General features: G+C 34.8%; 1 protein-coding gene across 1 annotated transcript in view; it reads left to right on the top strand.

The window, feature by feature from the left end:
- The window catches only part of MOB1B (MOB kinase activator 1B), a 61644-nt gene that overhangs the window by 15730 nt on the left and 22112 nt on the right, over window positions 1-23802 (top strand). The window contains 2 exon segments of the mRNA XM_051966964.1: window positions 22592-22686; window positions 22689-22757. Of these exon segments, the coding sequence (XP_051822924.1) occupies window positions 22592-22686; window positions 22689-22757 (164 nt within the window).

The following is a 23802-nucleotide window of genomic DNA, read 5'->3' as shown; positions in this document are numbered from 1 at the left end:
TCATCTTATTTATGCAGTCTTATTTATGACCTAAGGGGAAAAATATTTTTTAAAAAATATAATACTATTTGGTGGAGCCCATGTTCTCTCTTCCCTTTTCCTCTCTTCTAGATGAATGTTCTATGTTTTATAGGTCTGGTGTAATATAGGACAATTCCAGGAGTAGCAGGTTGCTGAAAAGATTTAGGGAAGAGCAAAATTTAAAAATCTGAATCCTCCAGAGAGTGATGCTAACTTTGAAATTGCCTTAGAATTGGCTTCAGCACTATTCATTGGTTGGCAAGTGTAAATGATGCAGACATTGTGATTTTGACTCAATTACTTCAAACCCTTATGCTCACTTTTTAAAGACAGTTGACTTAATGTCACCTATGTTAATGGTGGACCCCATATTCATTCTTCATTTCCTTTTGAAAAAATAAAATCCATTTTTTTTCTGCCCAGAAAACAAGGAAATGGATTATTAGATGACATGAAGAAGCAAATTGGTTGGTGAAATGTGGCTTTTGTCATAGTTTGAAGGGTTGGGATAAAGGAAATAAGTAGTAGATGACCATGTCAGATAGTGGGAAGGTTTGTCCAATCCCTCCCAATACTTGTCATTTTTTTTAGATAGTTTTAAACTGTTTTAAGGTGTAATATAATGTATTAATTTAGAGATATAGTCTGTTTCCATTCATTTTAGCAGCAGTGATGCCAAATTAAGAAACAAGAAATGTAAAGACTTAAATCCAAATGGAATCATATAGTTAGCACTAATGAGCCTGTATGGCATATTGAATTAAGGGGTGAATTTAGTGTCAGGCTGACTTGGGTTCAAATCCTATCTTGGACATTTTTGTGATCAAGTCATTGAACCTTTTAGGGACTCACTTATTTTTCTGTAAAATGGAAATAATAATACTGTTAATACTCCCTATGATTGATATATCTTCCTAGTCATCTTCATTTCATCTGCTTTGTCTCAGCTGGCTCCTGCCACGATTTACTAGACTCACTGGCCTTCTTCTCCACAGCTACTTTTCCACTGAGTTCACACACTGTCTTCTCCTCCCCTTCAGGTTCCTTCAATAATGTGGCTCCCCTTACCATCCTTATAACTTTCCAGCCAAATACTCTTCTCTGGCCATCACTTCCCAATGTGTTTTGTCTCTCTCCTTTTTAGATGTAAGCTGCTTAGTGGCAGGTACTTTCTTCAACTTTTTTAAATGATGTGATCTTTTAGATTTAGGTCCCATTATCCATTTATGTTCGTTTTGATGCAGGGTATCAATGTTTTTGTATCCTAAGAAGGAATGTATTTTAAATTCTAATAGATAGAGGGGAAAAAAGAGAGAGTGTTAACGACTTATTCAAAACAGTTTGCTTCAAACATCCCTAATTCTCTTCAATCAATTTTTGTCTGATGTGGTCTTGAATCTCCATCGTTATCCTGCTTATCTTCCAGGATTTGCTCTAGGTAATCAGTGTTTATTCTAAAATGAAGTTCTCAGACTATTATTTACTCCTCCAAGTGTGGGCTGAACAAAGTAGGATAGAGCAGAGCTGCTGGCTCCTCATTGTGGACATTGTAATTAAATGAGTGAAGCCTAAGATTTTGTTTTTTTCTAGCTGTCACATCATGCTACTTCCTCCTATTGGGTTCACTTTAACTCCCGAGGACCTCTTTACTTGACCTGCTTTTCAGCCACATCTCATTCTCTCCTTTTTCCTCTCCCCTCATCCTGTACAAACTTTAAAAATTCAGATATAAGACTTCACATTTATTTCTGTTATATTTCACCTTGTTAATTTCATCCTATCACTCTGTTCATTAGGATCTTTTTACATCTTGATTGAACTATTTGTTTGTGTACTCTCCCTTTCAGGTTAAAATGAAATGTTGGTATGCTCTTAGCTTTTTTGAGATAAGGTAATAGAACTATAAATCCATTGAACAAGTATTTCATACCTTGTATTCCTCTCTTACTTTTTTGGGTTTTGCAAATCCTATCCCTTGGAGGAAATTACCTTATTTCCCGTTCTGCAGATAGAGCATTGTCATTTATCTTTTATCATACTAGACTAGGCTGCAGATATAAAAGTTTTGTTTTAAACCACGTCATACCATTTGTTGTTTGGATCCCTGATAGGTACATATTTCCTTTATTTAACAGAATCTTAGGGTGCTGCTTCTATTTCAGAGAGGTTTTGAAATAGGCAGGCTTTGAATCTGTCTTTCTGACTCCAGGATCTACTTTCTGAACTCCTGTACCAGTCTGCCTCTCTTAAATGAGATGTTTTCAACTATAATATCACTGTTTCATCTCTCTTCATTGGAAATTGATTGTTAGTCTCAAAGAGCATCAAGATTAAATCCTTTAGCAGAAATATATAGAAAGCATTACCTTCTCTGCCCATATTGAATTTAAAAGCCAGCTTCTTAAGGTAATGCATTTCAATTGTAACTCTATTGCCCAAAGAACCGAAAAGAATTAGATGATGGTGACTATCTCTGAATTACCTCTGAATTGAAATTGATAACCTCAATAAAAAATTGTAGGTAGCTAGAGGAGTTTGATTCTGATTTTTTTTTTTAAACATCTTTTAGGCTAAGCTGATTTCTCTTTAAACTATTGAAGTCATAAAACTGCTGTGTTCCTGACTGCACTATGTACTTATTTTGTGCCTCTGCATGTTTATCCACTACACAAGGCAAGCTAGAGGATGTGTGGGCAAATCTTTCATAGTGTTTGGAGATTTGAGATTTCTAGCTGATTGCAGAGTGCTCATCATTGTGCAAGTCTGGGAAGGAATTTATTTTGGATTGTGCTTGAAATTGTGGATTGGAGTTCCTAATGGGCTCTAGGCTGGGATTGAATGCCAATTATAAGCTTGTTCTCTTGGTTTTTTAAAGATATTGTAAGTTGTCAGTGCATTTTAACTACAAGGAAATATATGTTGGTTTTAAAGTATAGTTAAATTACTTTAATCTTTTAGAGGAAATTGGATCTTGGTAATGAAGGAAAAACAGCTGCCTCTCATTTTCAGTAGGAGAGAATATAAGCACTGTATTACAATTGAGCAGTTAATTTGTATCTTGTATCCGATTTTTGAGATTTAAACTAGTCAGGTCTCTAAATGCTCAGAAATTGAATATTGGATGATATATTGATGGAGAGATGTGGGGAAAAAATAGGGAAATGCTCTCACTAATCTACTACTTTAACTTCTTGCCTTGCTTTTCCTTCTCCCCAAGGCTAATCACCTAAATCCCCCAATTGCCATTAAATCATGTTACATCAAACTGTAGATCTGCAGCTAGGAAAGACCCAAAGAGGTCATCTAATATAATCCTTTATTTTCACAATTGAGGCAATTCAGACCCAAGCAGGTACCAGATCTGTCTATGAATTTGAGTAATTTCCATGTAGGATTAGGCAGGCTCAATATCCTTCAAGAATAGAACAATTTTCAAACTATTTATATTCTTTGGAGGAAGAAATCATTGAAAATTCTTGTCCTCTGAAAGGCCTAGATAGGTAATAAGAAGACTGAAAATAAGTAGACTGTCACTAAAATGCTAAATTGTATTGGAAAGGGGCCCTCTCATACCACATATCCCTGGCTTTCCAAGCGTTGGCAAACAAAGAAAAAGATTTCTAGTCTCTTCCTATGATCATGTATTGGTTTTCAGCTTTTCATATGGTAACAAAAATAAGTTTCTTGAAGGCAGAAATCCTATTTCCTGTTTCTCTACATATCCAACACAGTGCTGGGTACCTAGCAACTCTGTAAATACTCTTCTTGATTTTATGCATTTCTGTGTCCATGGTCTCATTTTACCTGTGTTAACAGAATGCTTGGGGGATAGCAAGCTAGGGATGTCATTTTCCTGTAGTATTTATTAGATATGATCAACTTCTTTGTGTTAGCAGAAGCCTCATTAGTTAGTGACAGACTTGTCATCAAAGACATTTAATTTTCCTACAGGTAACTTTTGGGAGGTTGCTCCCTTTTAGCTTTATCTTCTCATCCAAACAGATGAATGAGACCATCCTCAAATACTGGAGCATTCTGCCTGAAGTTGTCCTTTGCTCCCTGATGCCCCTTGCCTGCCTCCACCTGACCTCCTTTATTATCTCCCTAGAAGAAAATCTTTGGGAGCAGAGACTGCTTAATTTTTTCTTTGTAATTCTAGCATAGTAGATACTGCTTATGCTTTTTTGTTGAATTTATGAATTTTTTTTGATATAGTTCTATAGGAAGGGTGTGTTTAAATTGAAACTGAAATGAGTGAAGTGGTATAACTGGCTTAATATCAACATTTAGATGGTTTTAGACACTTATACGAAGATATCAAGGATTCTTGGAAGTTAGGATTATTTTCTTAGTAAAAGTAACACACGGATTATATATTATCTCTGTTCTGCAGCATTAGTACTGTTGTCTCTGTTGAGAAGGAGCTAGAAGGTGTGAATGATTTCCAACCCCCCTGTCAAGATTAGCTCTATATCTTTTACTATTGTTGGTTATAAATTTCATTCAGAGTTAATAAGTAACTCATTTGACTCTTTGGGCAATATAGCCAAAAGAGGACCTTAGACCTATTATTAAAGATCCAGTCTTAAGGGAATTTATGTGTCTCTGTTATCCTTTTCTGCCTATACACATTTCCCAGGGCAGTTCTGGGTTGTTATCCTATTTCAGAACAGTAGTTTTCGGTCCTTTAGGCATTCACCTGTATTTGGCTTCCACATGAATGTAGGCAATCCTACTCTTTGAGACCCTATTTCTGATTCTCACAACATTTTTTTTTAATGCTTTTTTATTTTTCAAAACATATGTATGGACACTCATTCAACATTAGACCTTGTAAAACCCTGTGTTCCAATTCCCCCCCCCCCTTCCCCTAGGCTCACTTCTAAATGGCAAATAGTCCAATATATGTTAAATCACATTATGTTAATATGCTTCTTCTCTATAGATGTATTTTCCCTCTACCAGACTGTAAGCTTCATAAGGGAAGAAATTATCTTTCACATAAATTAAATAACTGTCGTAGATGCGAACAGTGCTGTGCATGTTAAGTATTTGTTGATTGAATGAATGAATTCAACTTGAGCACTGCTCACTAGGCATTCTCCCCCTCCCCCCCCCAAAAAAAAAAAAAGCCAGAGAGGGAGATTGGAGCAAATTAATTAGTTTCTATGTTTCTATATGTGGGAATTTGAGGCGATATCAGACCTTTCAGTATGATAGAATTAATGAAGTAGAGTCAGACTGAAGAGTGGAGATTTGATGGGTTTACCTGTAGATCATGAAAGTTACTTGTGATACTCTGGAGGGGAATTCTCAGTACTAAGGATAAAATCAAAGCATAACAGCCTTGTTGGGTCTTGCTTGTCTCTTCTTTATTGTGACTGAGTATTGCTAACAGTATTAATTTTTTTTTTTGGGGGGGGTTAAAATGTAAATAGACTTCAACTTGGTAGCCATTTTGTGAGAACAAAAAGGTGGCCTTGTTCAGTTCTCTGAACATAACACAGATGCTGGCCTTTCTCTTAATGGTAGTAATTAGAGGAGTTGTTTTCCTTCTTTTGAAGGAGGACTAAACCACTGATAAATTATTTAGAAAATATATATGTTACATAGACTGACTAGTACTTTTGACCTTCAGCTGTTCATCTCATATGTAGGGAATTGGTATTACTGAACCAGAGAAGACAGGGAAGGATTCCTGTATTGAAATCCAGGCTTTAGGTGAACTCATGGGAATTCTCCCTTTTCTGACTGTTTTTGTTCTTAGGCACTCATATGTCTCCATTTTCACTACTATTAAATAAGTATGTAATAACATATTTTGAAGTAAGGAAGAAGTATGGATTTCTACATCTCTTTTCCTTTTCCCTTTTTTTTTTTAAGTACTTCATAAAAAAGACATTTTTGTTTATTCTTATATTGTTGGATTGACTTAATTGAAGTTTTATACTTTTCCTGCTTTTTATATATGTGTGCATATATACCTTATATTATAAAAGATTGATTTTTGTTATATGTGCACATATTCTGTCTTTCTCCTTGAGGAGAGGGACCTTTTTATTCATCCTTATTACCCATTTACCTAGCACAGACACAGAAAGTATATACACTTCTGAACCGTGACTTTTCCTCATCATGTTTTTTATACATTGCAGGTCAGCATAAAAACTTATTTTGGAAGGAATTAATTAAATTTTTTGGGAGATTTGCAGAAGCTACGAATGTCATGAAACACCTAACCATACATATAGTTTAGAAACTTGGAAATGTATAAAAATATGGGTAGCGTCCACATATTTCATGTTTTAATACCATAATAATTTAGATTCCTTCTTTGGTACAAAGAGAGAGCCAAAGATTTTCCAGATTGCAGGGATACCATACCTCTTAACAACCCACAATGTACAAAAAATAACTGAACGAGATTATATTTACTTATGCATGTATATACATATACATTATGAATTAAGAAAAATCAAGTTTTTAGACAAGATGAATGAGTAAGGGACCTTACCTGTTTGCCTCAATGCCATAGAAAATGGGAGCAAAACTGTAGCTGGTGAATGTATTTCTTACAGATATTTTAAACTGCAGATTGTGTAGCTTTTTCATGCAGTCCAAAGTTATATGTCATTTAAAACTTTTTGTAACTTTAGAACTAACTTCATTTGAAGTTGGTTGTTTTCATTGAACCCTTCAGAAGTTGATGACTTGATAAGAGTGGGGAGGAACTCATGACTTCATCTTCTGAGTGAGATAGATAATGAGACATGTTGAACAAGTCTTGTTTATCTAGGAGCTGGTTATACAGTGTATAAATTAACTAGGTTGTTTACTGAATTTTCTCTGGATGGTCAGTGGTAAAAAGAATAAATTGTAATTTCTAATTATTTCATTTTTCTATATATTTATTTTGTCAGAGAACAAGAGAGTCAAGCACAGGCTTGAACCCATATTTGAACAAGAATCTAATATGCTAGACAGATGGTCATCCCAGTTTTGATAAGGAGGACCTTACTACCAACCAAAGCACTTTTGCATAGTCCTAATTGTTTCTATTTATTTTTAATACACGTTGTTTTATGAATTATGTCAGGAGAGAAAAATCAGAGCAAATGAGAAGAACCATGCGAGAGGGGAAAAAACCACAGAAAAAAGAAGCAAATGTCACAGCATGTGTTGGTTTATATCATCTCCTTTTTTTCTGGTTGTAGATGGCATTTTCTGTCCAAAGTCTATTGGAATTGCTTTGGATCGTTGAAATACTAAAAAGAACCATGTCTTTCACAGTTGATCATCGCACATTCTTGCTCTTATTGCATACAATGTATTCCTGGTTCTGCTTGTTTTGCTCAGCATCAGTTTGTGTAAATCTTTCCAAGTCTTTCTAAAATCAGCTTATCATTTTTTAATAGAACAATAATATTCCATTACCTTCATGTACCATAACTTGGTTCAGCCATTCTCCAATTAATGGGTATTTTCTCATTTCCAATACTTTGCTATCACAGAAAGGGCTGCTACAGACATTTTTGCACATGTGGATCCCTTTCCCTCCTTTATGATTTCCTTGAGGTATAGATCCAGTAAGGGTATTGCTGAGTTGAAGGGCATGCACAGTTTGATAGCCCTTTGTGGATAACCCTGATCGTTAGAATTCTTTTCCTTACCTCCAGTCTAAATTTACTTCTTTGTTAATTTCTGCTCATTACTCTTTAATTTTTCCTTCTATGGTCAAGCACAACAACCCTTCAAGTATTCCCTTCAGTCAGCCCTTCACCAGCAAATCCTAATTCCTTTAGCCTACCCTTTACCATCTCAGTTGCCATTCTCTGGATACTTTTCAGAGTATAGGGAGTGACATCACCATTTGCCTTGTATTAGACATCACCCCTCTGTTGAGTTTATTTGAGGTTACATTAGCATTCTTGGCTGTTGTAGCACATTCTTAACAGATTTAAACGCCACTGATCTAATTTTTTTATTTGAGATGGGGGATGTGATAGCTATATTATTATCATAACCCTTTTTATTTGTAGTTGCAAAGTTGATTTTTAAAAACCCAGTTATAAGGTTTTCCATTTATGCTTTTCCAGTTTTGGCTTTTAAGATTTGGTCCAGGGCTATTCTGAATTTTTACTTTGGCCTCCATTGTTTGAACTATCTCTCCTAGCTTTATAGCATCTGTAAAATTGATAAAAAATACCGTGTATAACTTCATTCAAGATAAAATAGTCAAGCAGAGATACCTGGAAACTTCTTGAAATAGTCCTTGAAGATGTTGAGCTATTCATGATAGTCTGGAAAGAACCCTGGATTTGGAGTCAGAGGTTCTGAGGCCAAGTCTTGGCTCTGCCAGTTCTTACATAATCTTGACAGCTGCAGCCCCCTCCCCCATAATCTTACTCACCTTGAAGACCTTTTTCAATTTTATGTTCCTACTCTCCTGAATTCACCCGATTTGTATTATTGTCTAGGTCTTGTTTCTCCATCTTTAAGAACAGAATGAAGGAGTTTGGTGAATACTCTGCAGGAATTTGGTTAATTATCACCATATCATTTCCCTAATTAACTAATTTAGTAACCTTGTCAAGAAAAAAAAAGAAGTAGACCTTTATAGCAGCTATATGTTGCTATATTCTAGTACTATCTATATACAGTCTTTGTACTGTTTGAATAACAGTGAGGCAGCAGGGTATCAAAGTGGTTAGAACCCCCGAGTTGGATCTGAGTTCAAATGTGACTTCAGATAGTTAATAGCTTAGTGGCCCTGGGAAAGGCACTTAATCCTTTTATTGTTTCTTTGTAAAATGAGGATAATAATAGTGCCAACTTCCAGGATTGTTGTATCATCTCTTTGGTCTGTAGGCTTTCAGACTCTCTTCTCTTACTTTTTTGAAAATCAGTACTCTATTGTATTGTTTTGTAATCTTTTGTAACCTGTCATTCTCCTTGAACCCACAGATCACTGTTACAGTCAATTAAGTACCTACAATGTACTAGAGATTATGCTAAATTACTGGGATAAATAAGAAAAGGAGAGACAGTTCCTCCCCTCAGAAAGTTTACTATCTAAAGAGGGAAAACAATACTTAAAGGAAATTGAAAGAAAAGGAAGAATTCCAGAGGGAGCATGATGAAGATGATAGTGTATTGGAATCTTCCAGTAAACTGATAGTAGATAGATCACTGGCATTTAGAGCTCTCTTTAAAGGGAGGTGTGAAGAAATTTTTTTGTTCCTAGCCTTCCAAATCAGAGAGGTAGAAGCAACTGAGGTTACCGATAAGGTATGAATAGCAAACCTCAAGTCATCTCCATGATGATAAGTTTATTCTGAGGAATATGATGAAGATGATGATGGAATTGAAATTAAGCAGAGCAGCTGGTGGCAGTTGAAGAGTGAAGATTCACTTAGTGATTCAGTAACCACATTGATCAGCTTTTTTATAAACCTGGAGTATATATCCAGGTAATTTGACTTCTTTAGGGCTAGCTCACTGTTATCTACCCTGCTTTCTCCATTCCATATATTATTAACCTTTGCAGATTAAACAGAAGAAAAATGTGTTAAACAGCTTTGCCCTTTTCTCCATCAAATATTATTGATCCATCTGTCAAAAGCAGTAATCTTCTATTCCTAATTTGATTTTTTAATTTCCTCTCAGTTAATTTTGAAATTCTCAAAATCCAACTTTTCTTGTCATTGACAACCATCTACTAGCTGCACCTCATTTTGAATTTGAATGCACATGATAGCTTTACCAGAACCATGTTACATTTTTGTATTTATTCTCTCTTACCTGCCCCACTTTTGGCATTGAATCTTGTGTACTATAGTATATAATTTCTCTGAAGAACTCCTGTCTTCATCATCAAAATTGCTTCTCATTGTGTTCTTAGAAGTTCACCAAGCTTTCCATTTCTCTTAGATTGATTTTCCCTTTATCTTAGTCCCTGGGAAGTCTGCCTTTCATTCCTTTCTCTCCTCCCTCTTCCCCCGCCCCCCTCTCCCCCCCACTTCAATCCTTGGATATAGGGGAAAGAGTGTTGTATTTAGGAGGTAAAAAGCTGGATCCTGCTCTATAACTTATTAACTGCAAAGTCTTGGACAGATTACTTTGGAATAAAAGAAAGATGTATATAGCATTTTTATATAGTGCCAACACTGTGCTGAGTGTTCAAAAGTATCTCAGCCCTCACTACAACTCTGAGAGAGATAGGTGCTATTATTCCCATTTTACAGGTGAGCAAACTACATGTTAAGGTACATGTTAAGTGGCTTGCCAGGATACCAGTTTTTGAGCCTTCACTTAAACCTCAAGATTTTCTGATTTCATGGCCAGAGCTCTATCTGCTGTGCCACTTAGCTTTTTGGGGCCACAGTTTGTGTTCCTTCTAGTTCTAAATCTTTTATCCTGTATACAGTTTTAGCGTTCATGTCAGACTCTTCCTGATTTTCCTGTTCTTGGCTGTTTCAAAATCTAAGATGGATTGATTACATTCCCCCCCGACCTAAGTTTCTAGTATTTCTATTTGGCAACCATTTCTTTGGTGAGAATCAGATTCAGAATAAGTGTCTTCTTTTGTTGGTGGTTCTGTTTTTTAAATGATGCAGTGAACTTTAAGGCTTGTCAAGAAATATTGTAGTTGTGCTGCTTTTGGCAGAGAAAGTTCCAAAAAGAGATATTATACTTTTTAAACTTATACTTTGCTTTATATCATCAGGATTTATCAATGTGTTGTTTCCCCTCAAGAAAAAATAGCGAACATCAAAAAGGGCTGACAATATATGGAAAATTCTGCATATCTGTAGTCTGCTTCTGCAAAGAAGCAGGGAAAGCACCATCTTACATTTTGTATTTGGGGTCAAATGTGACCCTTATAATTTTTATAACCTTTTTTCTATTTGTTGTTTTTTCTATTTGCATTGTTAGTAGGCATTTTATAAACTGAATTTGCATGTCTGTCGTTCCCTGCTTCTCAATATTCATCATTGTCATTGTTTCTGTGCTTATAACATAGTACTAAATTTCCAGTATTCATATCATACAATTTCACTAGCCATTCCTCAATTGATGGACATTTAATTTTCTCTTTCTCTTCCCTCCCTCCCTTCTTCCTTCTCTTGCTTCTTTTTTTCTCTCATCTCTTTGTCTCTGTTCATCATTGATCTTTTGGGCATATATCAAGCAATATATTCTTGCCAATACTTGTTAATCATATGCCATCCTGGTCCAGGAGCCTGTTAGTTCCACAGTTGTGGCCCTGATTTTCAAGTCTTGTTATCAGACACCATCTTTTTCACCTGATCATTTTTGATGTGTTCACCTTCAGGATAAGTAGATGATATATTGGGAAATCTAGGTCATGTAAGAATGGTGTTGGTTTCCTGCCCAGTCCTTCATGCAGAGTCTTTATCAAGGCCTCCTAGATTCTTTCTGACTGTCATTTGTGACCATGTGAATCATCATGTTATCCAGTTTGTCAAGTCTTTTGGAGGTTACCTGTCACAATCTGACTATATTCTCCACCTAAGAAGAAAGCAGACCTCTCTGATGGCATCTTAGGAATTCATCACATGCTCCTGGCTCTTATTGGAGGACTTATCATCAGAAAGCAGCTATGAATTCTTCAGAATTCCTTCCTTGCAGGGGTAGAAGATTGAGAACCATATTTTGTTATCTTTTTTTTGATCTATTGGTTAGTTTTTCCTGAACTTTTTTTCTCCTTTTTTTGTTAAGAGGGAGAGAAGGGAATCTACACATTGAGAAATGTTGGTGATGTGAAACCAAGATATTAAGTAAAAATGTCTTTTAAAAATAAATAAGGTTAACATGTCAGTCTTTTGCATTTTGTGCAGATATCTCTCTGGAACTCTCTGCCAAAAGCAGAGTAACTATAATATTTCTTGACTTGGCTGTGATGAATAGATGCCCCCTTTTCAAATTGTACAGATCATTTCTCTTAAGCAAGAATCTAATATCTTTCTCCTGGTTCCAAATATTTAGTGAGCTTCTTCCCCTTATTCACTGTATGACTTTTTTTTTTTAAAAACCTCTTAATTTCCCTATTTTAAGTCAGGATTCCTCTTTGCCACTAAAGAGCTTTTTTTCATTTTTTCATAATGAAACCCTTTTCCATTTTCTTTTCTTTTCTTTTCTTTTTTTTTTTTTTTTCTTTTTTTTCCTTCTGTTTTTTTGGTCCTCCCCCTCCCCCTTTTTAATGATTTTTATTTTTCCCCAGTTACATGTAAAAATAATTTTAACATTAAAAAAAAATCTTTGAATTCTAAATTCTTTATTTTTGTTTTCTTCCCTTTCTCCCTCCGGCTGAAATGGTATGCAATTGGAAATAGATTATATGTGAGCAATTATGCAAAACATTTTTATGTTAGTCATGTTATGAATAAAAATACAGACCAAAAAAAAATCACATAAACCTAGAAAAAAATTAAGGGAAAAATATTATGCACCTCATTTTGAATTTGAATACACATTTTTTTTTTAATAGAACTATATTGCCATCTCCCTCTGAAGTAATACAGAGCTGGGTCAGTTATTTCTTTGAAATTATCCTTTGCATGCCTTCTGAAGGTTAATTTACTGGCTAGTTAGTATTTGAGAAACAGTTGCTAAGTTACTGTTATATGTGCATTTTGTGTCTTCATTAGCATCAGGTTTATTTGCTAAGCCTTCTTTCCTGAATTCCTTTTATGTTCACTCTCTTTTCTTATCTATTCATTAAATTTGGAAAGACATCTTACTCATGACTTAGAAAATAAGATTTTTAACAAATAACTGACTTCATTTCTTTTTAAAATTATTTTATATTGTTTTAAAATTATTTTTCTTTTCTCATTGTTTGTGCTCTTTGCCTGTATATTATTATTCAAATGAACAAATCATGCTTTTTCTATTTTTTCTGTTTTCTCCCATTCCTTTGTATCATTTCGATAAAATATTCATCATGCCAGTATAGGTTGGCACTTTAGCTACCATTTCCTTTGAAATGCATGTGATTTATTTTCTTAGTCCCAAATTTCTCCATTAAACCACTATCTTATCATAGTTCTTAAAGCTTATTCCCACTGAGTATAAGCTCTGATAGGTACTATCAAATTGGAAAGGCTTTGAATATTAACTTGAAGATAAATATGTGTTTGATAACTGATGACCAGTCTAATAAAATTTGGAAAGCCTTATGGCCAGAAGACTGGTCTCAGATACTAGAAGGAGTTGAGATTTGAAATTGAAAGTCTGTGGTTTGGAAATGGTGAGGGATCACCATTTAATAAAAAAAAGCTGGAGAGCTCTCTAGTAGCAAAGCAAAGTTTATTATACATTCTTTCAAGAAGGGAGTCCCACCCCTTGAGCAGACAATCGAAGGGGGGAAGCATCTTCTGGGGCACAGGGTCAACACTTTTAATCCCTAAAGCAAATACCCCCTCCCACCATTGACCTTCATCCTTATTGGCTGAGGATCTTACATTCTAAACTCAGGAACTACCCAAGAAATTGAACTTGACCAATAAGTACATAGTTGCCCATATTTGACTGAAACAGGGAGAGGATAGCAGGAAGGGGATTTTGGTATGCCCTTGACTCAGTCTTCAAAGTCCTTCAGGCCTACTCAAACTCTGAAGTAGATGAAGCCTTACTTGATTTTCACAACTGTCTTGAAAGATCTCACCTCATCTTGTTGAAAAGGAGTACACCAATGAAGTAAATCATGAAAAGTATGGAAGTAAAAATCCTTAATGTCCATCTTCTTTTAAGTTAGCTTAATCAGGATCAGGAAGATCTGAATTTAGCCTCAGCTGTTAGTTGTGTGACCTTGGCAACAGTTTCCTGATCTGTAAAATGGAGATAATATAGCACTTACTTGTAGCATTGTTGTGAAGGTCAAGTGAGATAATTTTTGTAAAGACTCAACATAGTGCCTGGAACATAGTAGGCAATATATAAACGTGTATTTATTCCTCTTTCCCTCCCATTAACTTAGTAAAGGATATCTTAAAACAGAGATCAGAATGCCCTGTGCTAACTAGAATTGTCAGACCAAAAACATTTATGAATATAATTGTTAAAAGATAGGAAGAATGGTTCTGTTCCCTTTTTTACCGTATGAGTTTGTTTATCTACATGTCCACAGTAAGAGTGCACAGAAATCTGTCACTTTTTCTCCCACTTCAGTTCAACTTTACAAACATTTATCAAGCATCTACTTTGCATGAGGCACTGTGCTAAGTAAGATAAGTACTCAGGTCCCTGTTAAATCTAATCAGATAACGAGAATAATTCTACAAATAACTTTTATTACATAGGAAAATAAGATGAATGCTATGAAGTCTGAAGAGAGACTTGTGACTAAGATGGCCACTTGAATGGGGGTAAAAATGAAGAAATAGCAACAAATGACAAATGATGGAGAAATCCAGTGAAACGTTTTCTTCTGCTCCAGCAAAGTCAGCTAGAAGTCTACAAGCAGTAGAAAATATCACTATGAATAAAGACAGTGCAGGCAGACAGGCTAGTAGCTTTCTTGTATGACCAGCCAGGTCAAAGGGACTTGTGTCTGAGGTAGAAGAGGAAAGTTCACAAAAAAGACCTAGGAAATCCCTGGCTGATGCAGAGACCTAGAAACCGTATCTTTCCTACTATTTATGACAGAGTGGAGGCACAGTGGAGTTATATGACCTAAAAATCACACATCAAGATACATCCATCACCACATTATATATTTTATGTTAAATGAACTTTGTGTTTATGTGAGTTCAGCTCTGAAACTGTAGCAGTGTTTAGGAAGTTCATTTCTCTTTATGGTTTTCCCAGTTAAGAATGTTTTATTATTGTTCCAAGGCTGCTGGTCTCTCAGTGTGTTTGGTTAGGAGTAAGGAGCGGAGGGAGGATTGGGGAGGCATTGTCAGATGTAGAATGATAAAAACGTTCCTATTCTTCAGTGGCTTGTAATCTGAGAAAAGAGATTGACAATGAGGAGATAGTATACACAAGAGATAATACAGAGGGGTACAAAGATAGGAATACAACATTTAAGAGTCTTATATTTGTATCAGACAAAAGATTCTCTATTCATAGCTGTGTAAAAAGTTCTTATTCAAGAAAAGCAATAATAAAGAAGAATTTTAAAAGTCTTCTACAGATACCATAGTGTGGTTGAAATTACTTAGACTGTTGTTTCTCTTGTGGATCATACCCTAGAAAAAGAGTGTGGCCATACAGCAAACTTTATGGAGAATCCTTCATGGGGAGTAGAAATCCTGAAAATGGAAATGTTTGGGATAAAAGGGTAAAAACAGAAAATAGAAAATAATTTCAGGTTTCTTATTTGGCATATTGTCATGTGAGCAGCTTTGGTGCTATAGGATTAAAAAGTGATAACAAAAAAAGAAGAAAACATCCTTGAAACATTTTTAAAACACATAGGGTAATCTTCATATTAAATTTAATGTACATTTTAAAACTATACACTAGTTCAGTTTCAGTCTTCTAGTCTTTGTACAAACAATCATATTTGATGTTTAAGTTCATAATAAGAGTTTAAAAATATGAAATAAAATGCAACTCTTGCTTTCCATCAGATTTTAATGTTATAGAATAAATGGCATGCTTCTAAATAGCAGTGACATAACTTGGAATATGTTAAGTTACAATAGAGGTCCAAACAGAGTAATCTGAATAATTTGAGGAAATATTAAGTGGGGCATTGAAGTAGGGGAGGGGAGAAAAAAGAGGAGGAGGAGTATATTCAAGAAGTAGGGTGTGTATGAGTACATGCTGTGTAAGTACAGCATGAGTATGGGAAAGGAGACAGCAGTTGACATAGGATCTAAGAGGCTAAAACAGAAAGTTAGTTTGGAGCCAGCTTGTGGAAGGTCTCAGTGATGGCTTAAAGTCCCAGATGCACAGATCTGATTATCAGCATGAATAAGACCAAGGAATAGAGGAGAATCAGGAGACTTAGAGATTTAGGGGATTCATCCTTTGTACAAATGAAAGAAGAATGAAGAAGAAACTAACTGGAGCTCAATTGGTGAGGGAAGGAGAATAGTGATCAAAGAAGTCAAGAAAACTTTGGCAGTGCTTTGTGAAAACCAAAGGAAAAGAGAGTTATTAAGATGGAGCTGAAGGTCAGCAGCACCAGAAGCTTCAGAAGTCAAAGAAGGTGAGGACTAAAATAGTTTCTGGAATTTTTGATGGAGGTGGCCATTACTGACTTTTGGAGAGGGGATGTCACTTTATTCCTCAGCCTCATTTTCTATAGCTCTTGAAATGATGAATTTGGGTCAGATAATCTTTCAGATCATAGAGCTGTAAGGTTTTTTTTTTTTTTTAATCTGTTATGAGATGATGCCTTGATATAGTTAGTACAAATATTTTGAATGTTGAATATGCCTGAATACTGTCCATATTGTTTAAGTTTTAGATGCTTTTTTCTAAAACTATAGTTCTCCTTGAATTCTTCCTTGTAACAAAGAAAAGCAGGTAAGTCTACCAAGTGACCACATCTGACAGCATATGCAGTATCCTGTACCTACAGCACCCCACTTCTTAGTGTTTCTTCATCTGTTCTTAGGGACTAAATTTAATCATTACAACAAATCTTCATTTGAATGATTTTTCATATTTATTTCTATTTATATTATTGTGATCTGCATATTCTCTTTATTTGCTCTGGATGGATACATATAATTCTATCCATGTTTCTTGGAATTGCTTATTTATTGTTTCTTCCTGCATAGTAGTATTCCATTTTATCTGCAGATCACAACTTGTATAACCATTTCTCAGTGGTTTGGGCACACAGTTTGGTTTTTGTTGTTAGTTTTTTGCTATTTTTGTTTGAACTATTTTTATCATCTACATGCAGCAGAGGAGTTGGCATAGTGCCAACCTCTAATGCTCTTAAAGTTCTTTCTCTTCCTGATCTAGGACTGGTCCAATTATTCTGCCCACACCTATCTATCAGGTTGGTGTGGTTCCCCAGGGAAGTTGGCCATGCTACTACAACTTACTCCCAAAGTACTACATAGGTAGCCTTGATGTGGGAAGAATAGACATCTACAATTAAAACCATAGCTCCTAAGCCCCAGTTGTGATTCATTTGCACAAATCATTCTTAGTGATATTATTTACTTTTGTAAGTGAAACATTTATTACATGAGAAAACAGAAGGAAAAGTAGTAAAACTGTAGCTTTCAGCTAATAAGCTTGAAACACATTCTTTCACTAATGAATATAGTGTCTTTGGGGAGGAAGAGTGAACACAAACTTGCAGAAATCCAACAGTGAGGCATACAGGTAGAGAAACTGTTGTGCCCAGAGAATTCACCACTCTGGATGTCAGTCATTGTATGTCTTTGTTCTTTTTAGAGAATAATCTGCATCATGAATTGCCTGCTATTGTTAGGCTACCAAAACAGTGTTAAACTTTTTTTTTTTTTTAACTTTATAATCTTAAGCAGACTTTCACAAGTCTCATCTCTGGTATGTGCTTTGAGGTATTGATTAAATACTTGTTGAGTTTAAATGGGTATTTGTGTTAATGCCCTAAGTAGGGTTAGATTTTAGACTTTTAACAAAGATAGTTGATACAAATGTTTTTTTTTTTTCTGTTTAGTTTCTGTCATTCTTTCAAAAATATTAAAATTTTATGTAATGTAAAATTAATTTCACCTTTTGGTATAACACTAAATCTCTAAATTCAAGTTACAGAGTCAAATTGACTTAGCATCACCAAGAACAGTAACTGTCATTATTACTTTGTCACTTAACCTCTGTTTGCTTCAGTTTGTTCAGCTGTAAAATGGGGACAGTAATAGCACTTTCTTCCTAGGAATATTGATGAGGATCAAAGCAGTTGATATTTGTAAAACACTTAGCACAATACTGGCACATAGTAAGTGCTTAATGAATGCTTATTTCCTTCTTTCCTTCCTTCTTCCACGCAATTTCATTACATTGCATCAGAATCCCATTGATTTCAATGATCATTTCTTTTTTAAAATTTTAAACATTTTTATTTTAAGTTTTGAGTTCCAGATTCTATCTCTTTTTCACCCCTACAAGAAAGCAAGAAAGAAATCAGATATAGGTTATTCATATGCAATTCTTTCAAACATTTCCATATTAATTATTGTGTACATAAAAGACAAAAATGAAAGAAAGTTTAAAAATATGCTTCAGTCTGTATTTACATCAGTATCAGTTCTTTCTCTGGAGACAGATAGTATGCTTTATCATTAGGCTTTTGAGATTGTTTTGGATCATTTTATTGTTTAGATTAGCTTTAGATTTAGATGAGCCATTCAGATTTCTTCATTTAATGTTGTTACTGTTATTATGTACAATGTTCTCTTTGTTCTGTTCACTTTACTGTGCATCAGTTCATGTAAGTCTTTGGTTGTTTTTCTGAAATCTTGCTTGTCATGTCTTAGACCATCATAATATTTCATTACAGTCATATACCACAGCTTGTTTAGCCATTCCCCAGTTGATGGGCATCTCTTTACTTCCCAATTCTTAGCCACAACAAAAAAGAGCTGCTATAAATACTTTTGCATAAATAGGTCTCTCCCCCCTGCCCCCCTTTTAAAAAATGTCTTTGGGATATACACTAGTAGTAATATTGCTGGATAAAAGCCCATTTATAGCCCTTTGGGCATGGTTCCAAATTGCTCTCCAGTTGCTTTGATCAGTTTACATCTCCACCAACAATGCATAAATGTCCCAGTTTTCCCAACCCCGTCCAATATTCAACATTTTCCTCTTTTTTTTTGGGGGGGGGGAGGGAGTTATATTAGATATATAGGTGGTATTTCAGAGTTTTAATTTGCATTTATCTCATCAGTAATGATAAAGAGCATTTTTCATATGACTACATTAGGTAGCTTTGGTTTCTTTGAAAATTGCCTGTCAAAGGACAGTTTATCACTTTGGGAATGACTTGGATTTTTATAAATTTGATTTAGCTATTGTATATTTGAGAAGTGAGGTCTTTATCAGAGATACCTGTTGCAAAAAATTTATGGATAAGGGAGGAATTTAGGAACAAAAAAAGATATAAAAAGCATTATAAAATCAAAAATACCTACTTTTGATTATACAAAATTAAAGTTTTTGCACAAATAAACTAATGCAACCAAAATTATAAGGAAAGCAAAAACCTAGGAAAAAATCTGACAGCTAAAAAATATTGCATGTTCTCTTAATTTGCTTATGGTATAACTCTTTATATGTGAATTGTGTACCATTTTGATCTAGGTATACTATGCCTAGGTTCTGCCATAATTTTTTCCAGTTTTCCCACCAGTGTTTATTAGTGAGTTTTTGTTCCAAAAGTTTGGGTTTCTGGGTATATCATATATTAGATTACTATGGCCATTTGCTATAATGTATTTTGTACCTAATCTGTACCACTGATCCAACCACTCTTATTTCTTAAGCAGTCGCAGATTGTTTTGATGATGACTGCTTTTTAATATAGTTTGAGATGTGATAGTTAAATCATCTTATTTTGCATTTTTTTCCCTATTGACTCCCTTGATATCCTTGAGCTTTTGCTCTTCCAGGTGAGTTTTGTTATTATTTTTTTCTAGTTTTATAAATCAATTTTTTGACAGATTGATTGGAATGACACGGAATAGATAATTTACATAATTATTAATAATTATAATAAATAATAGAGATAATTTTATTATATTTGCTCTGCCTCTCCTTGAGCAGTTAGTAATTTTCCAGTTATTTAGAGCTGACTTTATGTCAAAAGTGTTTTGTAATTGTATTTATATGGTTCTTGGATTTGGTTTGGCAGGTAGGCTTCCCAAGTATTTTACATTGGCTATAGTTATTTTAAATGGTATTTTTCTTTTTTATCTTTTACTGCTGGTCAGTGTTCATTTCTAAGGAGGTGGTTCTCACATCTCTTTATTCAGCTCAGATTTCTCTTCTTACATCTCTATTTGCCAGAATATGCTGAACTAGATGTCTGTTAGATATCTTAAAAGACATGTTAAACTCAACATGACCCAGACCAAATTATTTTTTCCACCAGACCCTCCTTCCTTTTCTCCCACCATCCTCCAAAATCCCCAGATTGAATTGAGGTGTTACTCTCAAGTTTTCCCTTCTACACCCAACATGCATTTAGCTACCAACTTCTGTCAAATCTCTTTGTAATATCTGGTACATACACCCCTTTTTCCTCTTCTGACATTAACCACTCAGAAGCAGTCCCTCACACTTGGATTGTTGTGTTTGGTCTTTCAGTTTCAAATCTCTTGTTTACTTGGCTAACAAAGTGATCTTCCTAAAAAACTTTGGTCTGAATAGCAAGGACACTCCCCCCCCCCCCCAATATTGAGATTTTAAAATGTTTGCCATCTTGCAATCTTCTTACACCTTTGTCCCCTCCATGTACTCTTCAATCCAGTAACAACTGATTTTCTTACTGTTTCTTAAACGTTGCATACATATCCAGCTTCCAGACATTTTCATTGACTGTTCCCTGTGCCTGGGACTTTTCCCTTCCTCCCCATCACCTTCTGGTTTCCCTTATTTCCCAGGCAAATTCCTGCTTTCTTCAAGAATTTCCAATTCTTAACGCATACATCTTCCCTCTGAAAAAATGTCCTGTTTATCTTGTATGTAACTTGTTTGTATGTGTTCTTTTGCATATTGTCTCCTCTGTTAGATTGTGAGTACCTTAAAAGCAGGGACTTCTTTTGAAATTTTTTTGTGCCCCCAGCATTTAGCACAGAGCTTAGTACATAGTAAGCTCTTAATAAATACATTGCTGACTTATTTCTTTGAATAGTTGTATGAATAGTAATAGTTTGAATAGTGACTTATATTTATACCCAGTTGCATTTATGTAATCTAATTTGACAAAAACTCTGCTCACATGAAGGACATCAACTTTTTTTTTTTTTTGCTTTTTTTGCTGAGGCAATTGGGGTTAAGTGACTTGCCCAGTGTCAAGTGTCAGATTTCAACTCAGGTCCTCCTGACTTCAGGATTGATACTTTATCCACTTGAGCCACCTAACTGCTCCCAACCATCTTTTAAAACCATCAGACTTTTTCCACTTGTAACCCCTTTTCACCCAAGAAATATTTACATGACCCTGGGCATATAGATAGAAAAAAAGAGGTATAAAATCAGACATTTACTGATAATAAAGCATAATTTCCCAATTTCCACATTCAGTTACAACAAGCTTTGTTTAAAAAGATAGCAAGAGAATTTCTAAGGCTTCTTTCATCCTGATACATTTTTAAATACATTGATTGATTTATGGGCAGTCAGCAGCACTTGGAAATTATTTCACATCTACTGAAATCGTCTATTCCCTGGAAACTGAGTGATGGCCCAGATTCCTTTATGCTTTCAGAGTGGGTATCATAACTGTTAGATTATCATCTTAGTTATCATACATGACTTTAAAAATTAAAGCTTTTTATTTTCAAAACATATGCATGGATAATTTTTTCAACATTGTTGTTTACAAAATCTTGTGTTCCAAATTTGCCCCTTCCCTAGATGTCAAGTAATTCAGTATATGTTAAATATGTTAAAATCTATATTAAATCCATTATATGTATACATATTTATACAATAATCTTGGTGTACAAGAAAAATCAGATCAAAAAGGAAAAAAAATTAAGAAAGCAAAATGCAAGCAAACAACAAAAAGAGTGATAATGCTATGTTGTGTTCCACACTCAGTTCCCATGGTTCTCTCTCTGGGTGTAGATGGCTCTCTTCATCACAAGATCATTGGAACTGGCCTGGATAATCTTATTGTTGAGAAGAGATATCCATCAGGGATGATCATTGTATAATCTTGTTGTATGCATGATTTTCTATATCTTGTCTATATATTTCTAACTCTTTACAAAAAGAAGTAGGATAGAGAAGCCAGTGCTTTTAGAGACTAGAGAAGAAAATGAATGAAGTTGAGCAACTTTGTTTTATTTTGTATTATTTTTTGATTATAGCACTTTATACTTTGTTTTCAGTATACATGAAGTAGTTAGATTTATTTATTGTTTTCAATAAAAATTCTCCCTAGTAGAAAGTTACAAAAGGAAGCATGGAGTAAGTTGAAAATCCATTGTGTCATTAAGAATGCATTTTCAATATAGAATTTTATGTTTATCATTATTAGCTTTGGTTCTAGGGTATTCTGCAATAGTAAAGACCACTGTTTGTTAGGGAAGTCTGTAATCTGGGCAATCCGATATTAGTTTTAACAGCTGGACAGTCAACAAGTATTTAAGTACCTACCTTTGCCAGTTTTGGTGCTTATTAAGCCCTTGGAATACACATAAAAATGAAATTGATTAGGCCTTCAAGGAGCTTCCATGAAGGGGATGGAGATATGAGTAGAAGATACCAAGTCACCAGAGTGGGAGATTGATGCTACTTATGTCCCTCACTTTTGCTTGGGTATCTGTAAGAAAACATCTACTGTGCCAGACAAAACATATCAAATAGGTTAATGCTCTGTCCAAAATACTGAAAATAACTTTTTTTGTTTTCCTATTTGTAGTGGTAGTCGCTCCTCCAAAACTTTTAAGCCAAAGAAGAACATTCCAGAAGGTTCTCACCAGTATGAGCTCTTGAAACATGCAGAAGCCACCCTTGGAGTGGCAACCTGCGGACAGCTGTCATGCTTCCTGAGGGGGAAGATTTAAATGAGTGGGTTGCAGTGAACAGTAAGTGGACATTCTCATTGCTGTGGACATGTGGCTTTGTACTTGGCTTTAATATGATTCTGTCCTTTTAAAGTTCTTAGGAACTCAAGTTTATTAAGTGCTGCAAAATAGCAGCCTTTATCATCTGAAAGAGTACTTCAGATTGGAAATTAGATAGCCATGTTAAAAAGATAAATTATGTGCATTCATGGGTACTTTTAGTTCCTTGGGAAAAAATGACTTCATGTACAGAGCTTATATTTTTGGTGTATGGTGATGAATTGATGCGAGGAAAGGATAAAGGAGTAAGAGGGTTAACAACATGACTAATAGGGAAATATGTTAAAATGATTGTACATGTATAACCTGTATCAAATTTCTTGCTGTCATGGAGAAGGAAGAGGTGAGGATAGGAAGGAAAAAACTTGTAACAAAATCTTATGAAAATAAATGCTATAAACTATTTTTATGTGTAATTGGGAAAATAAAATACTGTTGAGGGGAAAAAAAGTAAGAGGGCTAAATATAAAAGATTCAGGTATTCATGTATGAATTGATTTTCTTTTTACCTCATAGAAATTGACATAAGCCATGTCACAAAAAAAAAAAAAATTCAATTAAATGAGTAATCTGCATTAGCTAATCTGTAAATTAGGAGAAACGTTACAATTTGATGATATTTTGATTATTGCTGATTATGATTTTAATGAGACTAATAAGTCTGTTGACAATATTATTGTCCACTGAGCTTGTGGGAACTACAAAGATTGTTAGGAGATGGACAGATAGAGTGAAATTTGTAACTAAATTCTTTTGATTAGAATGCTGAAGAAGTTCATTGATTTGCTTAATGCTAGGCAAGTAGTCCCACAGCATAGAAACCCTGATCAGTCAGAGCAAGGTACAGGTCTCTTGCGAAGCTATCATTGGGTTGATTTGCCTTGGTAGAAGGATGCCTAGCCTTCATAATTCACATAACCCCCTTCTATGCCTGATCTTTCTTTTCTCCCTTGTACCATAAATGTTTATATTTATGACCTCTTATCTTTGATGAGAAGTTCCTTTA

This window comes from Antechinus flavipes, chromosome 6 (assembly GCF_016432865.1).
Source record: "Antechinus flavipes isolate AdamAnt ecotype Samford, QLD, Australia chromosome 6, AdamAnt_v2, whole genome shotgun sequence".
In the NCBI taxonomy this organism is placed as follows: Eukaryota; Metazoa; Chordata; class Mammalia; order Dasyuromorphia; family Dasyuridae; genus Antechinus; species Antechinus flavipes.
Note: the sequence above shows the minus strand (reverse complement) of the source record. Positions and strands in the feature narration are given on the sequence as shown.